The sequence below is a fragment of the Metschnikowia bicuspidata genome (assembly GCF_001664035.1).
Source record: "Metschnikowia bicuspidata var. bicuspidata NRRL YB-4993 chromosome Unknown METBIscaffold_1, whole genome shotgun sequence".
Classification (NCBI taxonomy): Eukaryota; Fungi; Ascomycota; class Pichiomycetes; order Serinales; family Metschnikowiaceae; genus Metschnikowia; species Metschnikowia bicuspidata.
This window is the reverse complement of record NW_017387731.1, coordinates 113,777-131,871: the sequence shown is the minus strand read 5'-3', so window position 1 is coordinate 131,871 and position 18,095 is coordinate 113,777. Positions and strand designations below refer to the sequence as shown.

General features: G+C 52.4%; 4 protein-coding genes across 4 annotated transcripts; all 4 read right to left on the bottom strand.

Moving 5' to 3' along the window:
- Window positions 1-1,270: 1,270 nt before the first annotated feature.
- On the bottom strand, window positions 1,271-1,606 carry EFG1 (KilA-N domain-containing central transcriptional regulator EFG1; the record flags this gene model as incomplete). Its single annotated transcript, XM_018854497.1, has 1 exon — window positions 1,271-1,606. A coding segment is annotated over one exon (336 nt), but the record flags the coding sequence as incomplete, so codon positions are not given.
- Window positions 1,607-4,723: 3,117 nt separating this feature from the next.
- Window positions 4,724-5,596, bottom strand: METBIDRAFT_75893 (uncharacterized protein; the record flags this gene model as incomplete). The annotated part of the gene is made up of 1 exon (XM_018858440.1): window positions 4,724-5,596. One exon carries the CDS (start codon window positions 5,594-5,596, stop codon window positions 4,724-4,726), a length of 873 nt encoding a protein of 290 aa, XP_018713169.1.
- Window positions 5,597-7,147: 1,551 nt separating this feature from the next.
- On the bottom strand, window positions 7,148-11,149 carry METBIDRAFT_75892 (DNA-dependent ATPase; the record flags this gene model as incomplete). The annotated part of the gene is made up of 5 exons (XM_018858439.1): window positions 7,148-7,387; window positions 7,424-8,385; window positions 8,566-9,894; window positions 10,159-10,481; window positions 10,662-11,149. 5 exons carry the CDS (start codon window positions 11,147-11,149, stop codon window positions 7,148-7,150), a joined length of 3,342 nt encoding a protein of 1,113 aa, XP_018713168.1.
- A 4,367-nt stretch (window positions 11,150-15,516) lies between these two features.
- Window positions 15,517-17,034, bottom strand: METBIDRAFT_75891 (uncharacterized protein; the record flags this gene model as incomplete). Its single annotated transcript, XM_018858438.1, has 1 exon — window positions 15,517-17,034. One exon carries the CDS (start codon window positions 17,032-17,034, stop codon window positions 15,517-15,519), a length of 1,518 nt encoding a protein of 505 aa, XP_018713167.1.
- Window positions 17,035-18,095: the final 1,061 nt, after the last annotated feature.

The window sequence follows — 18,095 nt, the reverse complement described above, 5'->3', positions numbered from 1 at the left end:
AATATGGAATAGGTGAGAAAAATACTATCAAAAATCTTCAATCCTTTACAACCATCTGAGTTGAGACGGCTACTACAAGAGGTTATTTTAGGAATCGATGACGTAATACTAAGGGGACCGTCCAGGTTAATGGAAGAGGACGGTCCGAGTTTCGACAATATGTACGTATCTTGGGGCTTCCTGAAGACTTTTATATATCATTCTATAGCTTTGCTAATTCTGCAAAAAAAAAAAAAGAAGAACGTTTACAACACCACAGAATATTTCGCGCAAATTCTCAAATTCAAGTCACTCTGCCGCTTTTTATTCCAAACATGTAACCACCCCCCAAACATGTAAACAAAACTTTACTCCAAAAGCGTATACTATATGACCCGATAGTAGCTTACAAATTGCTTTAGAACCCCTTTATTGTAACTGTTACAACTTTTTAATACTGGTCATCCCGTATATTCAAGGCTTGCTCAGGGCTGGCTGAGTGCAATGCAAGGCTGGCATCATAGGCATGCGCCTGTACCATGTAAGATGTGCGAATCCTTAATAATCTGCATTTCACGAGTACGCACAATCCAAAACGTCAGACGCAAAGAATCAAAAGCTAAAATTGCCCAAGCAACATCGCTTAAGTCCACAATGTAGACGAGATTCGATGACTGATTTAACGCGTATTTTATCCGGAAATATACTTTAAATAATTTATACAATTACACTACTTATACAATCACGCTCATTTTTTCTCGGACTTCTTATCATCCTTGAGAGATAGTGAGACCTTTTGGGGATGACTTTGGATCTGTTGAGGCTGTTGACCCTGGGTATGAGGATGACCGCCGCCCTGTGGATGTTGCAGGTACGCGCCATACGAAGAGTACACTGGGGCTTGTGCGTATGAGGAGTAGTTGGCTCCCGTGGACCCGCTTCCAGCACCCGCGCCTGCTTGGTTGTACGGGTAATACTGGTTGTAGTAAGGCTGCTGGGTGTATCCATAAAGCTGCTGTTGGGCAGCGAGCTGCTGTTGCTGGGGAACGCTACCTGGGCCGGCAGCGTCTCCCATTGAGCCAGACGCCGACTGGAGGTATTGAGAAGGGTATTGCTGGTAGTAACTGGCACTCATGTTTCCAGCGTTGGCTGCGGACGAGGCAGGGTATGCAGAGGCAGAAACTGATGGGGCCTTGGCCGCTGCAGCGGCGGCAGCAGCAGAGGTGGAAGGCACGACTGGGGCTGCGGAGGGCGCGGCCAGAGACAGAGCGACGGGAGTGATACCGGTCTGGATGACTTTCTTGATGTCACGTACGAACAACGGATACAATAAGTCCACAATACGCTCACGCTGAGCCATGGCAAGCGCACGGTCGAATGGGATCCACACGCCCTTCAAGTGCATGGAGCCAATCTTCACCACGTGACGGATCTTCTCCAGCTTCAAGATGCCGTCACGGCGTCCACGGGTCATTTGCGCCACGTTCAAAAGCTTGGTGCCGTTGATCATGTTGTTGTCCGCACGGCGAACAACACTCACGTTGTTTGCATCCACTTGGTAGCACAAGGTCTTCTCGTCCTCCCACATGGTGGTGGTCACGCGCGGCCGGATTCCAGCGGGCTGGTACTGGCCCACAGTGGAGTTGGGCGGCAAGGATAAGCCGTCGCCAGCCGCGTTTTTGGCAGAGGCGGCCGTGGATGACGTTTGTCCTGTCGAAGCAGACGAGGATCCGGGAGCACCGGTTTGCGAGTTGGGCGCCGTGCCCAGCGACGACGCCGGCACGGGCGTCTGCGAGGCGGCCAGTGGCTGCGTGGGTGCGGCGTAGAGCAGCGCCAGGGGCAACGTCGAGCTTGTGGCGGCAGACCCAGAGCCGACCGAGGCCTGTGGCGCCTGTGTGTTTTGCTGGTACATGGCGTACTGGCCGTAGGGTGCCAGGGCCGCGCCGGCTGCGGACCCGTAGCCCGCGTAGTGGTTGCTGTAGTCTGCAGTCAGCTGCTGCGATTGCTGCGGGCCCAGGCCGCCCGACTGTGAGTGCTGGGGCTGTTGCTGCTGATACTGTGAGTACAGCGTTTGTTGCGCCGACGCTTGTTGCGCGGCCTGCTGGGGCTGTTGCAGCAGCAGCAGCAGAGGCTGTTGTTGGGGCTGTTGCTGCAGTTGTTGGTGCAGCAGCTGCTGGCCAGGTTGCACTTGTTGGTTGTTCACCATGTAGTATTGGCCATAAGGCTGCTGCGCGTATTGCGCGGCCAGTTGTGCCTGCAATTGCTGCTGGGTCAAAGGCTGCAGAGCCTGGTTCTGCGATTGTGGCTGCGCCTGGCCGGATTGTGGCTGGCTGCCGCTCATATATTGGTGGTACGGGTAGTGTTCCAGCCCGTAATATGAGTTAGGGATTTGGGAGTACTGCTGCGTGGACATTTCTGCGGGGCTCAAAGGAGGCGCGTTCTGGACAGAAAAAAGGGCGGCAAAAAAGGCGGCAAAAAAACGGTGGGCAGTTCACAAAAAGCGGCAAAACAGGGCAGGAGGAAAGGCCTTAGGGAAATTCTCACGGGGGTTCTAGCCTTTTTCTTGCTGGCTTTGACTTGACTCGTTCACAGGGTGCTGTGAGCGTTTGTTGGCGTTTTGTGTCGGCGTGTAAACGGGGTTGCAGACCAAAACACAAATGCAAACAACAGCAAAATCAGCGATTCAAATCAAGGAAAGGTGCAATTGAGTCTTTCTCACAAAGTACACGTTCTGGCCTGGCTAGGATACAGTTCTGCTTAGGTGTTTGTTTGTTCGGCGTCCTCGGTGTTCAGAGCACAAAAAACAAACAAACAACAATCACAAAGATTAGCCGCGGACTAGTCTGGAAGGACGGAAAGCGGACAAAAAATGTGGCGAGGGCGGGATTTGGGCAGCAGCAGGCTATGGGGCGTGCTGGCGAAAATCGGTGTGGTTTTCTTTGTCTTGTGGCGGGAACAAGTGATAAGAAAGAGGGTGTTGATAATGAACGACTAGGCACAAAAGGAAAAAAGAGCGGACCTCATGTAGCGCAGCGCACGTTGGCAGATGCACATGATGTGCACGCACAAGCCGTGTGCAGAAATCACCCTCGTGCAGGCACTGCACCCTGCCCATCGTAACTTTTGCGGTCTGCAATTGGCCAGACGGCATAGTGCCTCGCGAGGAGATCTCGTCCAGGTTGTGCCTTTAAGCAACTACTGGTCATGTATCCCCGCTTCCGCTATGGACCATCCTCCGGTCGGGAATGAAGGAACGTTTTATTTACCATTAAGCAGATTTTTTAGAAGTCGATGCAGCTGCTTGCTTTTGGGTAGTTGCTTGCTGCGTCGAAAACTCAGAGTTACAGTCAGCCAGAATATTTTGCGGTGTTTCTTTTGACCTCGAGCGCTCCTTTTTGTTTCGGCACCTGCATCCTGGGAAAGCAATGTGGTGCAATGCATTGCGCCATCTCTCTTGTTGGTCGAATTTTGAGAAAGTCGATTCTCCGGACTCGTGTAGGGCTTTCTTATTTCCGGAGACTTATCTGTTTTTTTTTTGTGATTCTTTAAATCAGACATGTGTATTCTAATTGACCAAATTTCCCCTTGGCGTGTCAACATAACTTACGTATCTACGTTTTTTGTACATGCTGCCGGGTAAAAGGTCAAAAAGTTGGGAATTGATAATCACTCTCTACTGCATAGGCTGCATGAGTCTGCAGATAATTGTCTCCCTATTTTCTTGGTGGTTAATGGACCTGAGCGTGAGGAGGGGGCCATATTCTGCTTAAAAAGCTCTTTATTGTTGCCATCCAATAGACATACATGTGTGCCAGAATATTTCAATCTTCAATCTATAATGACTCCGCGTTAAGATTTTGAATCTTGCATGATGTTCCATCTGTGGTTCAATGCTGATGCACTCACATGCACGGCAAGGCGTGCTTCTGAATCATACAGCGTGTTTTGAGGCCACGCTTCTACCTGCGTTTCACCCCCACTTCCCACGACGCGCTTGACTCGCGCGCAGCTTTGACCCAACGATCTATTGTTCAACGCATTCACTGCACGTTCAGTAGAGCCCCCAGGATTATCGCCAGAAAAGAAAACCACTTCCGGCATGGCTTTTTTGCTTGAATGAATTTGAAGGGCACTCTAGACACGGAGCGCGCCACATGGGCATAACCTGCCGTCACCCCTGATGTCTTGGGATATCCAAAAAAGTCCTTGGCTGAATTTCTGCATTGGGTGCACTAATTACATTATGGGGTGCCCCCGCCTGATTATCTATGTTGTATGAATTTCAAATATATGCCTTGGGGTTCTGCAAGCGTGGTCTCGTGCGTCAAAGCAGTCTGACGCTCCTCCAAGAGTTTATTTTCTCAAAGTCACTCGTGTTGCGCCTCGCTTTTGCCGCGGCGACGCGACGTGCTGGGTGCGCCGAGTGCGGCCTTCGCTTGCGCTCGACTCACGCGGGAGGCGACGCCTCACCTGTGTTGGGCCCCAAGCTCGCCGCTCTATGTACACAACACGCATCTTTGGCTGCCACGCTGGCGCAATATGGCCTGGTCACCTGACACGCGGCTTTCAGCAAGAGTTAATTGGGACTCCACAGATGCTCTTTTCTAAAAGGCGTCGGTTTGTAGTTCTTGCACGTGGCACGCACGTGCTAAACACAGAAATCACACGCAATTTTCATCGAGCCCCTGAACGCTTCTCTCGGACTACTGTGAAAAAATGAGTTCAGCACCGCTTGCACGTGACCTCAGAGGTCGGAAGGTTGGCCCCGGTACAAATCTTTGATGATTTTGCCCTCTTTGATGGTCGCCTGCACGATTCCTTGCACGTTTTCCGGAAACACCCGTTCGTACCACGTGACCGGCATTCGGCTTGGATTGGCTGGGAAGAATATCACGTTGCCCGCATATGCATGCCCACCGATGTGTGATATAAGCCCCACATCGACATTGCCTGCAATGCCTTCTCGCTCAAGCACCTTGAGGAACTCTTGCTCCAATAGCGGGGCCAACACGCCACATCGAATATCCCTTTTTGCGTGGCCGCAGATAAGCACCAAATCCTTCTGGGGTGAAGTTTCTTTGAAGAGGCCTGGATGCAACTTGCGAGTCTTGGACGTGGATTGGTCTTTTACAAACGGGTTGTACACTTCTTGCGGGGCTTCTTCGGGGAGGAGATAGTGCTCCATGAACTGCTGCACGTGATGTGGCAGGAAATCCACTTCGACGTTGTCTGGGTAAATTCTGACGCGGTGACGTTTGGTTGCATCTTGTGGCTCACCGGAAATCAGCGCGTTTGATAGCGTGACAGGATGCAAGGCACTTAGATGGTTGCGTTTCAAGATCTCAAAGTCCTGGGCCATGGACCCAGGAATGAGATTGATTTTCGACGCCATGTCCGCAAAATCGCCCACACCATGCAGCAACACAAGCACGTGTTTCCACGGTATCGGGCTAGTGCCATTCAAGCTGTGCTCGAAGTTGATTTGCTTGTCCTGGGGAAATTCCGGGATTTGGCAATGTGTGCATCCCGTGTCGTATGTGGGTTTTGGGCACGACTGGATGAATTTGGTGGCATATGTTCTGTAGGTGCAGAGGGCCTGGCGAGAAAGAGAGAGCATGGCTCAAATGCTGTGGACAAGGAAGTTCTGCAACAATTTGCTCGGTCGGCTATCATGTATGCTCATGGGTGTGCATTTATACTTTAGCGACAGACCCGCAGACGCGGGTTACTTTCGGAATTCGCACCGAATTGAGATAGCCCTTGCGGGTTCCGTGCGATGTTTTTCTCGGCATTTACGACTGTCGCCGATGACGTTCTGCATATACCCTGGCGTCGAGCTGCCACTAGTTGCGGGGTGCAGGCCACATTTTGATTAATACTACTCAATATTTGCAGTCAGGTTTCATGATGTATGGCAGATACACAGGGTAGTGCCTGAAAGATCGGTGGTGAGTGATGAAAGGTTTTGGATTGTCAGTCCTATTTTCGGCCTCTCGTTCTATGCGGTTTCATGGCTTATGTAGACAGTGGCTTAATGTCTTATTGCTTTGTCAGCGTGTTCCAGCGCATGGAGTGAAAAGAACACAGACCTGCCAGTGGTTTTCTGTACAAATATATCTCTTTCAAAAAAGTATATTACTCGTATATGAGTAATTGCTCTGTAATTACTTCCTGAATCATAGAAAGGAGTGTTTCAAGATGACATTAGTCAACTCTATTAAGAAGGTATCAATGGCAGTCACTACCCGCTTATATCGAGACCCACATTGAATCATCATTTCGGGAATATTTTGAAACGAAGCATGGTGCTTTTGCATGGTATGCAAATTAAAAGCTAGTTTTGGAGCGCACTCGAAACCAGGCCCACAATTTTTGATTAAGTGGTATGTTTTCGTGTCGTCCCAGAAAACAGACACAACTTTTGGGAAAGTTTTTTTTTTCTAGATCTTTTTTATGCTGGTTACTCGACAGAATTTTGCCTTGTGATAGCGCAGGTTGGTTGTAAGCTTTGACGAAACTTCTAACTCAAGTGGGATTCTCCACTTCCAATGGATGAATCATAGAGGAAACAGATGCCAGTGCTCGATTTTGTGATAGGAGCAGCTGCTTTGGTAGGCGAGGTATTAGAAGTAACAACAGTCTCTCAAGTTGAAAAACCAGGCAGTGTGGGGGCTTTAAACCATTGCTCTTTCTAGCTCTACCTTGTGAAATCAAGTTGCTTTCTTAGAAATAGCAGATCTTACATTTGTAAAAACATAAATGTAGTCGAGGCATGGTTTATATCGTGTAGCCTTGTAAATTAGATGCATGCGCTCTGAGTATAGCGAGGCATTGACAGCATCCGTCTATCTATTATAAGCACCTTCAGGTCTCCCAGAACCTTGGCAGATACAAAGCGCCAGGAAACCGATCTAAACTTTGCCCACTTCCTGTTTCCTGTACACGTCCGATCGGGAAAGATCCAGTTCCCAAAAATCTATAACCCAGAGATTCATAGCTCTAAAATTAAGGACCCAGAGACACAGCCCAGAGACATATACCGCAGAGATATATACCGCAGAGAGACATAGATCTGAAATTGAGGACGCAGTGACACATTTCCCGGAGAGACATGATGACTGTCAAATGGCCGATTACCAGAACACCGCCATTACTTGCCAGCTGTCTCTTAACCCGTCTCCTCGAAAGTAGCCTTTAATCTCCAGCCCTTAGCCTCAGAATCCCAATTTGCGGCCTCCCGAAGCAAAGAGCGGACCGTGACCATTTGCGTCTCGTTGTTGGTGTCCACGGATTCGGGCAAGCTCTGCAAAATGGCATTGGACTTGCTGAACCGGTCCGGCTGCCGCGAGAGAAAATCAACGATGTGGTCGAGGAGCGCCTCTCTATGTGGGATCGCGTCCCCTTTCTTCTTAGCGCTATTCCTGAATGGCGAGGCTTCAGAGACCTTTCCCTTGCGAAAACCCTGCAAGATAGAAGTCGAGGACAACGGGTCTGCGGATTCCGCGCGGCCCGAGGGGCGTTTAGCCAAGAGGGCGTGTTTCTTCGGCGGCCCAAACCGGCCAGCCGTGCCAAACTTGCCTGTCCATGTGGGCGTGCCGATGGCCTTGCGGCGAGCTATGAGCCGCGATTGTTTCAAGGCATCGGCAGCCTCTTTAGCCACGCGGCTGGCCTCCTTTTCAATGAGGCTGACTTCCCGAGGCGACGAGTCCATCACCTCGTCGTGCTTGAGAGTGCTGTGCACAATGCCTGCTTTGGAGAAGAGACCCTCCATAATACGGCTGTCGTCCTTGTTCTTGGTGTCTTCAGGATTGGCCTCGTCTTCGCCAGCAAACTCGTCGAGTTTCGAGACGCCCATGATACTGGCCACACGGTAGAAATCATCGTCATTGGCATGTGCCTTTTTCAGCAAGCGCGTCAGCTTGCGGGCCCGGCCGCCCCCATATGTCTTTTCGGAGCTGCCGAACATGTCGCCAGTCTCCGTGCCCCGCTCGTCCGGGTCGCCGAGGCTGAATAGATCATGGAGGTCGTTGAGCTTGAAGAAACGCCGCTGCTTCGGGTCCTTAAGGATTTTGTTGGTGAGAAACGTCTTGAAGATCTGCCGGTGGTAGATTTTCTCTTCGATGGTGCCTGCGGTCATGAGCCGGTAGATGGTGATGTCCTTTTTCTGGCCCAAGCGCCATGCCCGCTCACGAGCCTGGAGATCCGTGGACGGGTTCCAGTCGGGGTCGAAAATAATCACACGGTCCGCGCCGGTGAGGTTCACGCCCAAGCCGCCCACTTTGGTGGTGAGGAGAAACACGTGGTAGTGGGTGTTGCTGTTGAACGTGTCCACGAGCTGTTGTCTTTTTGCGATAGGCGTGGCCCCGTCCATGCGGAGGTAATTGAAATGAGTGTCGATGGGATCCGCTGATACGGGCAGACGGGTGCCAGGCGCATTGGATTCTGAAGCTCCAGAGAAGCTCGACGCGACAGACTCAGGATTTGCAGACACGGCCGAGCCGGGATTTTCCGAACCGACCGAGCCAGGATCTCCAGAAACGGCCGAGCCGGGATTTTCCGAACCGACCGAGCCGGCATTTCCAGAACCGGCAGGCCCAGACTCTCTTGCATCAGCCCCAGAGCCCGGCGCAAGCGGCCGCAAGGCGCCCACAAACTTCTCCAAGATATCAAGCATCTGCTTGGTCTGGCAGAAAAGAAGCGTCCGGTGGCCCTGGCTCTGCCACAACTGGAGCAAGTTCTTCAAAACCACCATCTTGCCCAGCTTGGCCATGGCGCCGTAGCGGTAGCCCGGCTTTCTCAAAAGACGCTCGCGGTCCACCAAGTCCGGGTGGTTGCAGATCTTGCGGAGCAAGTCCACGCCCATGAGCACGTTGCGGCGGCCCTTCAAAATGGCACCCACGTCGTCGCTACCCAAAAACCGCTCGTACATGTCCTGCTGCGTCTGGGTCAACTTGACGAACAACACCATCTCGTTCTTCTTGGGCAAGTCCTGCGCCACGTCCGCCTTGAGCCGCCGCAAAAGGTACGGCGAGATCAAGTCCCGGAGCACCACCGCACACTGGTAGCCGGTCTGCACTTGCACGTTGGACGCGTTGGCGTAGCCGCCCATGTTGATGGGCACCGCGAACTGCTGCTCGAACACGGGGAGCGTGCCCAAGCGGCCCGGAAACACAAAGTCGAAGAGTGACCACAACTCCACCAAGTTGTTCTGGATGGGCGTGCCCGAGAGAATGACGCGGTTGTGCGTGCGGACCCGCTTGCACGTGAGCGAGATTTCCGAGTTGGGGTTGCGGATCTTGTGGCCCTCGTCCAACACCACGTAGCCCCACTCGTGCGGCAAGATGTGCCGCAGGTACATGCGGAGGCCCACGTAGGTGGTGACAAGCACGTGGCCGTTTTGCAAGACCCGGCGCACGATTTCGCGGGCGTTGGCCTGGTTGCTGGCCGTGCGCTTGGAGAGCCGGTCGTGTGGCAACTGCAGGAGGTGGGCCGGGGCCTGGCTTTCGGCCAAGTCCTGCTCCATGTGCCTCTCGAGCTGCTCCTCGGTCCGCACCAGCTGGGGCGTCATGCCGGCGCCGATACTATGTAGGATGACGCAGCGGAGGGGCGGCCACCAGCGGTGGAACTCGTTGACCCACTGATTTAAAACGGTGGCCGGCACCACCAAGAGAACCGGCTTGTCGAGGCGGCCCGAGTAGTGGAGCCCGGCCAAAAACGCAATCACCTGGATGGTTTTGCCGAGGCCCATTTCGTCGCCGATGATGCCGCCTGTTTTCTGTGCGTAGAGCTCCCAGAGCCATTGCACGCAGGTTTTCTGGTAGTCGAAGAGCGAGGGGAACACGTCGCCGGGCAAGCGGAAGTCGGCGTTGAGGACGGCGTCGGGGATGGTGGGGTGTGGCCGCTGCCACTCGGGGTCTTCGGGCGGGGAGTCTGGAACATTGGGATGAGAGTCTGGAACATTGGGATGAGAGTCGGAGCCATGGTACTGAGGGCCGGGGCCATTAAACGGAGGGTCGGAGCCATTGGGCCGAGAGTCTGTGCCATTGTACCGAGAGTCTGTGCCAAAATACCCGGAGTCTGTGCCAGTATACCCGGAGTCTGTGCCAGTATACCCGGAGTCTGTGCCAGTAGATCGAGAGTCTGGATCGCCGGGTCCCGGGGCTGCAACATGGGGCACACGCCCAGGGTCGTCGCCCCTGGACTCGGCCTCGGCCCGCAACCGCAGCCGGGTTTGCACCCATTCATGGAGCCGTTTCTGGTATGTTTCCTCGTCGCCGTCATCCACGTTTCGCTGGGCAACGCACGCCCCGCCCCGCCCGGCTTCCGGCGTGGGCGTTCCCGCCTCGTTGGGCGTGTTTCGGCGGCGTTTCACCCGCGGCCCCTCGTCGGCGGATTCCGCCCCGGAAACATCCCCGGCTCCGTCTTTGCCGGACGTTTCGGAGCCGGATTCGCTGGCCACATACTCGTCGTCAGAGGTCTCGGTTTTCGTCGCGGATGGCCCGCTGTTTTGCCGCAAAGCGACGCCCAGGCCCAGGGCTTGTCCGGCCAGGGAGCCCATTTCGGGATCCATGGGATCCATGGCATCCATGTCCCGACCGGTGCATGCCCCCGTTTCCGGCCCGGTTCCGGCGCCGGCGCCGGGCCCGGTTTCTGCAGCTGCCGTTTTGCAGCCCTGCCCAAACCCGGCGCCAAAGCCCGGCGCCCGGAGGTGCACCAGCGATTTGCCCTCGCCTTCGTTTGCAGCCAGAAACCCACTGGCAGAGCCGAACGCCGTGATTCGGCCCGTGCGGATCAAAAAGTCCCGCTCCGTCTCGCCGGCCGTGGCACGTGACGCGCCCCCTTCGAGCTGCGCCCGGGTGGCGGCGAGCCGGGCCTGGATATCTTGCACATCGGCTAGCAACGGCGCCACCTCGTGTTCCTGGAGCCAGGCAATCTCGTCCTTGAGCTGGCGCCGCAGCGAGATTCTGGTGCGGGCGTCGGCGAGCCGCCGCTCCAAGACAGCGACTTTTTTGCGGGCCTTGCCGAGCTCCTGTGCCGTTTTCTGGAGCCGTTTCTCATCGAGCTCGCTCTCTTTGGCGAGGAGAGCGTCGTTGGCCTTTTTGGTGAGCGACGATTCAAGCTCGTCCTGGTCGACGAGCGTGGCCCCGATTTCTGGCAGAGGACTGGCCATTAGGCGGAGAATAGGGCGGCGGAAGAACGTAGGGGAGGAAGATGAGGAAGGCAATGGGATGCTTGCTGGAGGCAAGAGCACGCGTGCATGTCCAAGTCACGTGACCGCGCCGCCTCCCGGCCCTTCGGCCTTTCCCGGCCAGAAGGCCCCCAGTCGAGGCCTGGATGTCATTTATCTAGCGGTTGCCTCAACGGCGGGGGCTCCCGTCAACTGATTGGCGGAAAATTCTGGTGCATGGGCCGTTTGCGTACTTGTCGCAAGCAGCGAGCTCTGGTCTGGCCAATAATTAGGCCCCAAGTCAAACTTGGTTTGCACTGGCTTTCTCCGGCCAAGACCTGCCCATAGCCAGGAAAAAAAGCCAATTCTGCCGTTCAGCATTGCTATGTCTATAATGTCTCCTCAGGCCTGGCAGTAATTTTTGAGGAGGGTCCAATCCGGGGTACATTCGACCCGAGGGTACATATCCTGCGGAGTGACTCGGTGACCGATGCTAATCATAGATTTTTTTGGAGTTTAATTGTATTCGTTTTATTCATGACGGCAATCACGCTGATTCAAGAGAGGGCTACTACGTGCAAATCGTCAGAGTGAAATACGGGCCTATTGTCCAGACATCGCGCGTCCCCTGACTAGCCACGCCCTGGAGGCTCTCTCTTTGGATGCATTTATTCCCATGTTTGAATTATTCAAGAGACGACTTCTGGATCAGTCACATGATCGCGGCTGACGAGAACTCAAAGGGTTATTCGTGTGCCTTGTGGCTTCGTTGAGATTGGGCTCTGACCAGGGAGAGCAAACCAATTCGAAATTTGAGGTTGTTCAAAACTTTTTTGACCAAAACCGATTAAATAGAAGCTCATGCGCTTGCATATGTTTAGCCACTTGTATTTGGATGCTGTAAATTTGTTGAAAAGTATACTAAGACATCTGCAATCCATTGCCAGTCTTGGTTTGCCAAGTGGAGGAAAATACATCATACCTGTCCACCATTTTGCATTGTGTGGTGCTCTCCTATAGCGTTTCCGTCGTATCTCTATGAAGAACACGGCTCAAGAACCTGAACCTATATTGATGATTCTTCTTTCTGATTCCTCAACCCAGAAGTGTCTGCTAGAATTTATTTGATCTGGCCAATGGTGTATGATGAGCAGCCTCAGGCACAAAATCGGCATCCTTAGAAGCACTTCTTTCCATGCTTTGAAATATTGCAGTTGGTGAAGTCCGATTGAAGTGAACAAACAATGCACCCGTTTTGTCGAGCAAAAAGTCATTTCACTTGGATCGGTACTTCTTGTTTTCTCGAGATTACTGTTTTCAACACAGGGATCTTGAGATATCACGAAAACCAGGAGTTCTCTTTTTGAGCATAGTCATCTAAGCAGTGTATTATACTTGAGCCTAGTTGGAATACATCAAGGCTGCCAACCCCTTGGTCAGCCGCTCAAGTAACTTCGACTTGTCGATTTTTGAAACATGGCTTGGATTGTGAAGTCTCGTTCGTCCAGGTTTTAAAGAACATGCGTTTGTTTTTAAACTGTTTTGGAGCTGACAACGACATTTTTTGGCAACACCTTGCTTCCCGAGTTGATGTTCCGGTATTGGGACATATATAGAAGGCTATTGTAAAACTTGGGCATAGAAAATTTAGTCAAATATCTAAATAAGTCACGGGATCTTTCAGGTTTGGCGAGTATATTGTTGAAACTTGCCATAAGGCTGACAAACCGAGCTAGGTTTTTTTTGCTTGATTCATTGCTCACTCACTCGATTTGTTTGACTATGCTTGTTTTCATGGTCCACAAGATACTTGAGTTTAGAATGCATGTAAATTCATGGCTAGGACTTCGAGCCCCGAGAATAGGTGGCGCCTCAAACATGGCGAAGTGCCTTATATTCAAAGCCAAAGTGGTATAAAGGTGATCTCTTGCCTCAATATAGAGTAGGGTGACCTCATAGGATTTTTCTGCCTGCTCTGTGGTAGAAGTATTTGGTCTCAGAGGCAACTATCAATCAAAACGATTTCCCTCACAATGTTCATTTTTCTTCTGATCCATTTCATTCCAGTAAGCTCGCCTGAGATTTATGCTAAAGCTGAGGATTACTTTCATTTGTTTCAACAGCATCTATCTAAGTCATAATTCACTGTTTGGGACATTTTAGCAACGGGCCCAAAACCTGGGTTATGAGACAGATAGCGAGAAGACCTTGAAGGTATATGCTGATGCTGCAGATTCTAATGTGATCAAATCTACTGTCTTTGATTCTTTCCTTTTTTGTAGGTCTTATTCATAGACTAATTTTTTGATCTCTAGAAAGCTCGCCTTTGTTGTAGATCAACACCATGAATCCATTTTGAATAGATAACTTTCGCAAAGCGCAGTGAGTAGCTTGCCCCAAAATGAACGCAATGAAAGGCTGGAGTAAGCTTTGGAAAGCATTATACAAACAAGAATGGTTGGTTCAAAAGATACTCATTGCCATCCATCTATCCAATCATGGCTCCTAAGTTTCTTTTCATAGATCATTTGATTAAGATTCAGGTTATGTTTTAAACTCTGCTGTAGCGATCCGAAGCTAAATCAGCTATACAATGAGTGTGATCATGTGCACTTCTGGTGGCAAAAGATCGATTTTGAGTACAAAGACACTTAAGGGAAAGCTAGCTCTTTTAAATACGTTCTTTGACACTCCAAGAAGTCTTGATTGCTTAAGTCGTTCGCAGGTCCATCTGCTCAGGGACGCGAAAACAAATGATGTTTTGCGGCCTTGACAAATAAACTATAGTCACGGGCCCTTAGAAAACTTGTCCTTTGGGACAATGATATTCAGCTAATAATATTTGAGGTTGACATTGCTTGTGGGCAAAATCTTTTTGAGAGGAGTTCCATCCTCTTTTAGAGACTTCATGGATAGGTGTTCGTGACTTATCACCTGAGCCAACGTTGCGATCTATTATAGATTTTTTCTTATAGTTCTTTGTTAATGGTGGGGCTCTACGACCCTCCAGTGACACTCTATAATGCGATGATTCTTTGAATCAGTATTTGGAATGGTGCATCTGTCATTTTAAAGAATATACAATACGTAAACGGATACGGGCCAAGAAGACCGTCTATGCTGTGAATGACGGAAGGGGGCCGGCCGATTTTTGACACATGAGATGTATCTTGAGCTGTGCAATCGTATATACATAAATACATATGCATGATATATGTTTATATATATATATTATAGTTCTGTTCCTTTACTTAGCTGCGCGAATCGTAGGGACCACAGAATATTTAGGGATCTGCCTTGCGATAGCTCATTTCGGATTCTCGTATATTCTCATGTCCAAGGTCAAAAATTAGGTATCCGTTCTGGTCTACTCTCCTATTTATACGATGCTGAATGCTTTGTCATGTTAAGAACCTTTCCCCTGATTGGTACTCCAAGACAACTTCACCTCTTTCTTCGGTGAAAATGAAATCCAATACATCTTCGCTGTCTGTCATGTGCTTCGGCAATTTTGTTCACAATAGTACGCCGGGTGAAAGCTGTAAAAGATTGCTCCAAAACCGAGCTGGAAACAGCCTAGAGAGGAAACCGATCAATCCCTCTTCAAACATACAGAGAACCTGCTAATCTGCAAGGTTACAAGAATGTGCAGCGATTGCAAAAGCTAGTCACGGCAGCGGCTGTCATACCGGAAACCAAAAATGCAAATGGATATTTTATAAACATGTATAAAGGTACAACTTGTCTGTGGTCAATTTCTGAGGGCGGCTTCTTGGATCACGACTGCTCAACATTCGAGCCGGCCATCGTCCCCTCTATGTGGGCCGCAATTTCGACCGATCGCTGCCTCAAAAAGCAAAGGGCCAGCACCAGCCCAGACGCCACAGCGGCGAAATGGGTTTCGTTGTGAGTGATTCTGTGAAGGACACTGGAGAGATGATGACTGTGGATCACTCTGGAGAGATGATTGTAGATTGCTGTAAATCATTCTGGAGAGATGTTTGCAGATCACTGTAAAACACTCTGGAGAGATGATTGTAGATTGCTGTAAATCATTCTGGAGCGATGATTGTAGATTGCTGTAAATCATTCTGGAGAGATGTTTGTAAATCACTGTAAATGATTCTGGAGAGATGATTGTAGATTGCTGTAAATCATTCTGGAGCGATGATTGTAAATCAGTGTAAATCATTCTGAAGAGATGATTGCAGATCACTGTAAAACACTCTGGAGAGTTGTTTGCAATCACCATCACCACTCCACCACATTTTGCAATCACCGTCACCACTCAGAACGCACGTGGATACCGCCCGTCCGCTCCTCGGCATCACCAAACCCCTCCAGGAACATCACCAAACCCCTCCAGCCGCTCAGGTGAAAAACCACACAAACGGCTTGGCGAACCAGCGCAGCGACAGGAGCTTCTGCTGCTTCTCCTCGCGGTCCAAGGCCAAGACGTCTGCGTCGTACACGCTGCGCCCCGTCACAAGGTCGATGTCCGCAATCTTGATGTACGGCGTGCGCCAGGTGCCCGCGTACGTCTTGTGGGCAAGGTACAACACGAGCGTGAAGGGAATGGCCAAGTAGTTCTGGAAGAAGCTGTTGGCGTCCGGCGTGCTGCCCGGGAAAAGCGCCACCCAGAACTGGCCAATCAAAATCAAGAAGTTGATCAAGAGCGAGTAGTACGAGCCCCACTCGCCGGTGTACGACACAAAGCCCAAGGTGGCCAACGGGATGCCCTGGTGGCGCAACGCCGCCCGCCAGCGCAAGTGGCACACGCAGAGCCCCGACCAGATGTAGACCAACGCGAGCGCCACGATGGACAACAACCAGTTGAAGACCACCGCCTGGTTCTCGTACGTGGCGATGAACGAGAGGCAGCTGAGCACCACGCTGACGAGCCACGCGCGGAGCGGCCGCCCGGCGCGGTCCGTGTAGTCGAGCCAGCGCGGCGCAAAGCCCTGCTGGGCCAACGAGCGCAAGAGCCGCGCCAGCGAGTACATGGCGGCCGTGGCCACGGACATGACCGAGTTCAAGATCACCGCGTTGATGATGTGCGGCACCACGGGCACGCCGTGGAGCGACGCGGCAAGCACGTACGGCGACGCGCTGGTGGCCAGAGCGCTGGCGCCAAGGAGCCGCAGCGAGTCGTAGGGCACCAAGAGCCCGACGAAGACCAAGGAGCCCAAGTAGAAGAAGACGATGCGCACGAACACGAGGCGGATGGCCACGGGCAAGGCGCGGCGGGGGTTGCGCACGTCGCTGACGGAGAGCGCCAAGAACTCGGTGCCGCCCATGGAGAAGGACGCGGTGGCGAAGCACTGCACGAAGCCCTTGAAGCTGACGAAGAAGCCCGGGTCGTGCCAGTACAGGCCGCCGATGAAGCCGGAGCGCGATGCGCCGAGGTCGATGCAGAGGCCCATGAGCACGAAGCCCGTCAACATGAGGAGCTTGGCCAGGTTCATGACGAGCTCCGCGTGTGCGTAGCCACGCACGCCGAAGAAGTTGATGGCCACGATGGCCACCAAGAAAACAGCCACGAACACGTCCGAGTTGATGCGCGTGTTCCAGAACTTGATGATCATGGCCGCGGTGACCAACTCCAACGAGATGGCCACGGTCCACTGGAAGTAGTACGTCCATGCGAACGCGAACGCCACGGACTCGTCGAGGAACTTGCGGTACCAGTCGTTGAAGCCGCCCTCCAACTCCGTGTACGCCACCGTGAGCTCGCCCACGGAGTTCATCGTGCAGATGCACATGAGCCCGACGATGGCGTACGCCAAGAGGAGCGCCAACGGGCCGCCCACACGCAACTTGTCGGCGGCGCCCACCAAGAGACCCGTGCCGAGCCCGCTGCTGAGCGCAATCACCAGGAGATGCGACATGGCGAGCTGCTTGGGCACCGCGTGCTTGTCGTCCTTGCGCTGGAAGGACTGCCAGAACCCGTCCCTGGCGCCCAGCTCCTGCGACGCGTAGGCCACGAGTTCCGCGAGCTTGTGCTCCGAGCCCTGCGACTCCAGGCTGGTTTTCTTGGGTTCTCTGGGTTCTTGCATGGGCCCGGGCGTTGGGTCGCTGGGGGTGCGTGTGTTTTCAGGCATGGGTTCGGGTCGGGGAGGGGGGATGGGTCAAGGGTTGAACGGTCAAGGGTTGAACGGTCAAGGGTTGAACGGTCAAGGGTTGAACGGTCAAGGGTTGAACGGTCAAAAGTTGAACGGTCAAAAGCTGAAACGGTCAAAAGTTGAACGGTCAAAAGTTGAACGGTCAAAAGCTGAACGGTCAAAAGCTGAACGGTCAAAAGTAGAAACAGTCAAAAGCTTGTAACGGCAGACGGTCTGGGATCAGCCGGTCTGGGATCAGGTCGAGGGCCGGTGGGTGCAAAACACAAGGATGGCTGCAAAACGCGGCGAGGTTCTGGAAGGCGTGTGGGGGCCGGACTGCGAGGGGCCGGCGTTTGCGTGCGGGTGTTTCTAGCCAAGCGTGCTGGGGACTTTGGCACCAACTGGAGGATCTGGAGCGCCGGAGCAGGCCTTTTAAGCGTCACGAGGCCCGGCGCATCTCTTCTGCGGCGGCTTCGGCAATTTGCCCGGCTGCAGCAGCTGGCGCGGCGAACGGCAGGGAAAGCGCTGGAATGCCACGCGGGCCTGCAGGCTGTGAGAACTAGACGCTTAGCCCTAATTAATCATGTGACAAATGAGACATTAAAGTTCGCACCACTTACCCGGAACCAAATAGCACGACGAGTATATGAAGGGAAGAGAATTCCCTCTAGAGATCTTTTTTAGAAGGTCAGTTGACACAAAAGTGGTTTTAGTTTTTCCTAAATAAAGGTTTATTTCCACACGCTAGTACATCATGTCGAATCCGATATCTCAACTGTACCAGTTGGGAACCACTTGTGGACAGGACATTGAGTTGGAATATCCTGTACTCAAGCAGAAATACAAAC